This window comes from Grammomys surdaster, unplaced genomic scaffold (assembly GCF_004785775.1).
Source record: "Grammomys surdaster isolate TR1022 unplaced genomic scaffold, NIH_TR_1.0 119235, whole genome shotgun sequence".
Taxonomy (NCBI): domain Eukaryota; kingdom Metazoa; phylum Chordata; class Mammalia; order Rodentia; family Muridae; genus Grammomys; species Grammomys surdaster.
Genome location: NW_021615434.1, coordinates 684 through 7,852, shown reverse-complemented (window position 1 = coordinate 7,852; position 7,169 = coordinate 684). Strand labels below are relative to the sequence as shown.

At 47.6% G+C, this 7,169-nt stretch overlaps 1 protein-coding gene across 1 annotated transcript; it reads left to right on the top strand.

The window, feature by feature from the left end:
- The first annotated feature begins 491 nt into the window (after nucleotides 1–491).
- LOC114635886 (serine protease inhibitor A3N-like) lies at nucleotides 492–5,431 on the top strand. The gene is made up of 2 exons (XM_028784263.1): nucleotides 492–559; nucleotides 2,707–5,431. The coding sequence occupies exon 2, from the start codon at nucleotides 2,719–2,721 to the stop codon at nucleotides 3,346–3,348; it is 630 nt and encodes a 209-aa protein (XP_028640096.1). The 5' UTR covers nucleotides 492–559; nucleotides 2,707–2,718; the 3' UTR covers nucleotides 3,349–5,431.
- The last annotated feature ends 1,738 nt before the right edge of the window (nucleotides 5,432–7,169 follow it).

Genomic DNA, 7,169 nt, shown 5'->3' with positions numbered 1-7,169 from the left:
CCAAGATAGTTTATATTACTATTGTCTATTGTGAAGGACATTGTTTCTCTAAGTTCCTTCTTGGCCAAATTTAATATTTGTATAAAGAAGGGCTAGTGGATTTTCTCGTTAGTTTTCACTGTTCCTTTTGAAATGACTTAGATGATGAAGCTGCAGCCCTCCCTGGTGACAAGTAGGGCAGAGACCCTGCACCCTGGTTTGCTTCTGACTTCCTCCCTTTCCCACATCAACTTTGAAGCATTTGATAAACAGATGACATGTCCAGGAGATCCAGTAGACATGTGTAGAGAAGAGGTGGGAATTGTCCCATCAGAAGGTAGTTCTGCTAGAGACTAAAAATCCATGTTACCCAAAATCATCCTGCCTGCCCAATTCTAATCTGAACTCAGACCACAGCTTGTCCATGCCAGCATTTCCTAAGAGGAGGGAGGAGCCCTTGGTGAGAATAAATAGACATCACTGTTCACTGGGGAGAACAAGAGGCCAGGCAAGCGGCAAGCCTGAACATCAGGAATCAGCTTTCACAGAGCCTGGCAGCTGGCTGGTATCAGCTCAGCAGGTAATGCCCTGGATTCCTTGACTCCAGGGACAGAGAAGGAATCGTCCCAGGACTGTGCAGTACTGACTATGGCCTACAATCTATGTTTGTGGGTGTGGGGGAAGGGCTTTGTCTGAGATACTGGGTGAGAATCAGGGAACATTTCTGGGGTTCATAAAATCTTCTCTCTGATCTGTTTCTCTTGCCAATGGAAAATGCAGATGCTGTGGTCTATGCTCATGGAGAATAAATGGGCCTGCTCCTCTGACTCCACAGGGCAGAAGTTTTGAGAACTTTCCTACCATGCATGCTGCTGTCATAGCTAGGGTGAGACAGAACTATTCAGAGTCACTCTGGATGAGACAACAGCTCTGTCTTGCTCATATCACAGAGGAGATGCCTGAGGTGTTGAGACCCCACTTCCCTCTTAGATGCCAGAGCCCCTGGCCAAGCAGAGGGGATTCACCCTCAACTAGGGAGGCAAACAAGGCTCAATCACTGAGCCATGTCTCCTGCTGTAAGAATGGAGCAACCTCTTTTCTCTGGAAATAATTTTGGCACAAAATTATTTTTTTAATGCTTTTCCAAAGAAATGGTTGCATCAGTCTGAAAATAAAGCACAGGGTAAAGGCAGCCAAGTTGTTGAGGTCACTGGCACATCTTCAGGCATGTCACAGCAATGGGGACAAGTGGCCTAGAGCCAACACACCCTTCTCTGCTACCTCCAGCTCCCTGTATGCTCTTTTAGTGTTCTCTCCCAGACTTCTTCCCTTGCTTCCTCCTGCTTTCTCTCCCTCTCCTTCCTCCCATTCCCTTTGCCCTCCCTCTTCCTGCTCCTCGCCCTTCTTTTTCCCATATCTCTCTCCTTCTTTTCTCCAAACTTCTACTCTCCCAGTTCTCTCCTCCCTCATTTCTCCTCCATCCTCTCTCCTCTCCCATTACTCTTCTCTCCTCTTCCCTCCCTCTTCTCTCTCTCCCCTCCCTCCTCCCATTTCTCTCCTCCCTCAGCTGTCCTTTCTTCTCTCTCCTCCCCCATTACTCTTCTCTCCCCTCCCTCTTCTCTATCTCCCCTATCTCCTCCTTTGTCCCTCCTCTTCCCTCCCTCCTTCCTCCTATCCCTTCCTGCTCCCCCTTACCTCTTCTCCTCTCTCCTCCATCCTCTCTCTGCTCCCCTCTCTTCTCTAACCTTTCTGCTCTCTCCTTCTTCCTCTCCCCTCCATCCTTCCTCCTCACTATTCTCCCCCCATTCCTAACCTCTCTCTCCTCTCTTTACTTCTTCTGCCTCCCATTCAATTACCTTCTTCCTTCACGTTTACACATCTGAACAAATGGTTAGAGGCTACCGATAGATAACCGTGATTACCGTGATTGCACACCAGGTGTATAGATGAACCCCTAGACATTCCAAACAACTACTCCCAATTCTAACAATAAACCAGCCATTTACCAATAATATAACCTGGACCCCTCACCAAGCTGCACAGAGAGGTCCACCCACTTGTTTGCTACCACACAGCCAACATAAAATCTGATCCAGATGTCAGAGACCGATATCACTTGTTGTTCTTCCCACCAGGAGCTCTTCCAATCCTGAGGTACAAAGAACCATGTGGTTCCATGACAGGGCTGTGTGTCCTGCCACCGTCAGTTTCCATGGCTCCAGGATTTCCACACTGCATGAGATATCTTTCCTGCTGCCTCTCAACTAGCCCTCCTCACACCTAGCTTCATGCACCAAATAAACTCAGGGCCCTTAAGATTTCTCAGACTTGTCATCAAATGGCTAAGATAGGACCTGTGATAAGAACTCCTCCACCATTCCAGAGTTCATCTAACTAGGCAGCAGTTGGAGGTAGCACAAAGTGTAGACAGAGCTCACACCTATGGCCCACTTTTATTCTGGCTTGCACTATGACCCTAAATCAAATCTCTTGATCTTGTTTCTCTACTCTGAGAATTGGCTTCTGCAACAACACTTACTCCATGGCAGTAGGGAGTATATGATATAGTATTGACATCTGAGTGTCCAGAGCACCTCCTGTGGGCAGTCCCAGCGGCAGGAAGGGCAGCACAGCAGCGCACATTGCTCCCCAGGAGGGAGAACTAGGAGATGGTCAGAGCACCAGCTGGTCCTCCCAGACTCAAAGGATGCTTTCCTTTTGGCCCAGAGAACACAGAAGATGGCCTTCACTGCAGCTCTGTGGATCTTGATGGCCGGGATCTGCCCTGCTGTCCTCTGCTTCCCAAATGACACACTGGAATTGGACACTGCATTGCATGTTCAAGAAAATGGAAGACAAGTTGTCAGTCTCACATTGGCCTCCAGCAACACTGGCTTTGCCTTCAGCCTCTACAAGGAGCTGGCTCTGCAGAATCCAGATAAAAATGTTGTCTTCTCCCCACTTAGCATCTCTGGTGTCTTGGCCATTGTGTCCCTGGGAGCAAAGGGGAACACCATGGAAGAGATTCTAGAAGGTCTCAAGTTCAGTCTCACAGAGATCCTTGAGGCAGACATCCACAGGGGGTTTGGGCACCTCCTACAGCGGCTCAGCCAGTCAGGGGACCAGGAACAGATCAGCATAGGCAGTGCCATGTTTATTCAAAACCTTCTGCAGATCCTGGAAGAATTCCAGGAGAAGATAAGGGTTCTGTACCAGGCAGAGGCCTTCACAGTTGACTTCCAGCAGCCACATGAGGCCAAAAACTTCATCAATGGCTATGTGAGCAACCAGACCCAGGGGAAGATCAAGGAACTGATGTCAGACCTGGATGAGGACAGCCACAGGGTGGCAATGAGCCTGGCTCCTTGAGGATTCTTGAATAATTCAGAGCCACAGGGAGCATTGGAGGATTCGGACAAAGTTTCTCACTTGAGAAAGGTACTGTGTGAGGTTACAATGCAGAGAACTGAGTTGTGAGGGGTGAGGATTGCCATTGAGGGAAGTCTTGGGGAACATCAGGACACAGCTGGAGAGGAGAGTGGGACGACCTGGCTTACTGTCTCCATGGAGGAGGAGAGGAGGTCAAGGTGCATTTGGGTTGGGGCACCTGCTGTTCATAGAGATTCCTCTGGGACTGCAAACACAGTCAGTGGTGTACATGGAGAGGGACAGCTATATATTCATGTTGAGACTTGCTTGAGTCTTAAGGCTCCTAAGTATACCCATTGGGCAGTAGACGAGAGGTCATTAGAGAATTGAAGTCTAGTGGGCCACACTCATGACCCCAGTTCCCAGTGAGCAATCATGTACCCTTCCCTGATGGTCATGAGATAAGAGAAGAAGACTCATCTATTGAAATAATCAAATGTCCCAACAGTCTTCCCAGTGTGTCTGTCTGTCAGGCATCACCCTGAGACTGGGACACCACATGCACTTCATGAATGCTAACAAGCTCCAGATATATCCCTCCATCCTTCCTGGATTTATCCTGGGTATCTAAGGAGCCTGGTGCTGAATGCATCTTGTTTTGTTGGTGAGCTGGTTCTAGAACTTTTGGCTAAATCTGAGTCCATCTCTTCTCCAGTCTAGAACCTAGATATCAGGGTTTTCTTTTCCTCACTCCCTGGGCGTTGAAAGTTTCTCCTCTCTTATTCATCAACTGTTGCCTGTGTTTTAAACCCTCTAAAGGGAGGGACCCAGTGTGCAATTGAGGTAAATAGTCTTGGTGAGGGCAGATATGTGCTTGTAAACACTGTCATTCACTGAGATTGAATGCCTGGGAACTTCCTGCCTGACATAGTCATTTCTACATGTTGAACATCCATTTTATACTAATTCAACAGTGGGAAGGTGCTGGGAGCCTCCTGGCTCAGAGAGAGTAGTGCCATGGGCACAGAGTAGAACTCTAGTGTGGCTTTAAAATGTGAGGGTCTCTGGTTGTTCTAACTCTCTAACTGTACTGAAACGCTGATGATAGCATCTAAAACAAATCTTTCTTGCTCTTTCTGAGGGTAAAAAGCTGCTGGCTTAGGTGATTAACACCTGTAGCCTAACAGCGGAGGATTAAGTAATGTGGCCTTTGTTCTATCTCAGCAGGAACTGAGTGGCTCTAAGTTTCAGCCTGCTAGTCAGAGATGGAGTAATAAATGTCCTGGCTGAATAAGCACAGAGAGAATTCTGTGCGCCAGGTTTCCTTCCCCAACCATCTTGCTATCATTTTATGTGCATCCCATCATGTGTACATGTAGACATATCACCTGATATGCACACATTACATCACACATATGTGATATATACACATCACATTGTATATACATATGACGTGCATATATGTGGTATGTGCATCTGCACAGTTGTTGCCTCTCATGTATGTTTCTCTACCTCTTCACCCTCTGGAAGGTGTTGGAGTAAATGTTACACATTCTTGTTCTCCATGATATGTTCAAAGCTGCTAATGGTGGTGCACACCTTGCATCCCAGCACGTGAGAGGCAGAGGCAGATGAATCTCTTTGAAGCCAGCCTGGTCTACAGAGTGAGGTCCAGGAAAGCTAGAATTATACAGAGAAAGCCTGTCTCAAAAAACCAGCCAACCAAAGAGAGAAAAAAAGATTTTTTTCCTCTTTCCTACCATATAGACTCAGGTTACATAAAAGCCAGCGTTTTTAACACTTGGCATGGACTCACTCAGTCCTTGGAGCTCACACTGTCATGCACCCATTGACTGTGAAGGGAGCTGTGGGTGGGGTAGGGTGCAAAGTACAGTCCTGACCTCAAGCACCAGAAACCCTCAAATTGTTTCTCAGTGACAAGAAAGTCAAAATGTTTGCCAAGATCAAGAGTAAAAATGTCAATAATTATGTCCACAATCCTCATAAGATGGGTTTTCCTTTTGGGGAGAGCACTGGAACTTGAACACAGAGCCTGTCACATAAAAAAATGTCCTAACACTGAGTCATCCTTGGGCAGATGTGCAATATTTGTCTGTGTGTTGGTGAAAGTGTGTGTGTGTGTGTGTGTGTGTGTGTGTGTGTTATCCATGTGCATAACTCTCTTCTTACATTTTGGTTTTGACACAGCATCACTGGGTTACCCTACTGACCTTAAACTCACGCTCAGCTATTTCCTCCTAGGTCCCAGAAGGTGGAATGTTTCAAAAGATCCTAAAATGGATTTCTATTTCTCCTCACTGTGAAAGGGCAAAGCCAGGGAAGTGGCAAAGCGGGACTGCAGCTGGACCAGTCCTCCTCAGCAGGCCTGGGAGTGACACAGAGAAGCTCTGTTCCCCTCTCCCAAAGACTTTGGATTGAGCCTTGTGTCCTCCCACTCCATACTTCACAAAAGTTCCCCCTGAAGCTGCTCCTTTTCTCTCCTGCCCAGACCTTTCACATCCTTAAAGCTCAGAGAATCTCCCCTCAGGACTCATACTTCTTTCTTGTCTGGCCCTTGTGTAGCCACCTTACCTATCTACCTACGAAGTGATTTTCCAGTGTCTAGTTTCAAGCTGTGAGCCACTGCTCAACAGATTGCATAACCATTGATGAGTCACCCCACCCTCTCCTCCCCATAGCACCTGACAGCCATTAGAACACCCTCTATACTCATGAATTCCTGTTCTGGATATCACATATCTATGGGTCACATGACACAGGCCCTACTGTGTTTGGCTCTTTCCCTTTGAGTGTATTGGCAGGCCCACACACATGGCATCAGGAAACGGCACCTTCCTAGTTTGTCTAAAGCAGTAATAGTGTGTGGCCTGAGCAAGCTCTGCTCATTCATGCATCAGTTGGGGGACACTGGGGTCACAAGCCCTTTGCCGACTATGAAGAAGCATGGTGGACACTGGCTGCGGTGCCTGCCATTCCTTGCTTCCTGTTCCTCTGAGTACCTGCCTACAGTGTGATTGCTGCATCAACCTTTCTAAAGACTACACCATTCTCCATTCCTACTGCTGCACAGGAAGACCTTGAATTCCAGCCCTGCAGGCTGGGCCAACCACACACCACCTGGAAAGAAGGTGCTCTGCATAGGCTTGAGTTGTGAATTCGTTTTCTGATGTGGATGAAGAGGTCACGGAAGTAGAGTGTGGAAGAAGGGCCGCGGGCTCGATGAGCCTCATCATTCCGGTCACTGCTGTTGCTCGTGCTCCTGATGTGCTCCATGGTAGATGTCCTCTGACTATTGATGTGTGGGTGTGACCACGTGGAAAGTACCTCTGGTGGGTACTTTGCTCAGAATCACAAGATAATCAGTTGTCAGACTATGATGATACCTGGTGAGCCCTCTGACAGAAGCAAGGTCGGTAGGACAAGACACATGGTGCTTTTGAGAACCTCACATCACCCCATTCCACAGTCACTTCCTGTTGTTAACTCTGCTGCACACTGGGTCTCTCCCTATAGAGGGCTCATCATCTAGACTATATGCAATTGCAAAGGGGCTGAGAAGCCTAATTCCCAGAGAATGAGGAGAAACAAACTCTGACATCTAGGTCCTAGACTCCAGTAAGAGGTGGACTCAGAAGTTGGCCATAAGTTTCAGATCTAGCCCATGGTCAGATGAAGGATATTCAACTCCAAGCTCCTTAGACAGCTGGGGTGAAGTCAGAATGGATGGAGGGATACAATTGTGTCATGTCAATATCCATGGAGTACATGTGGTGTGCAACTTATAGCTTTGACTGACAGTT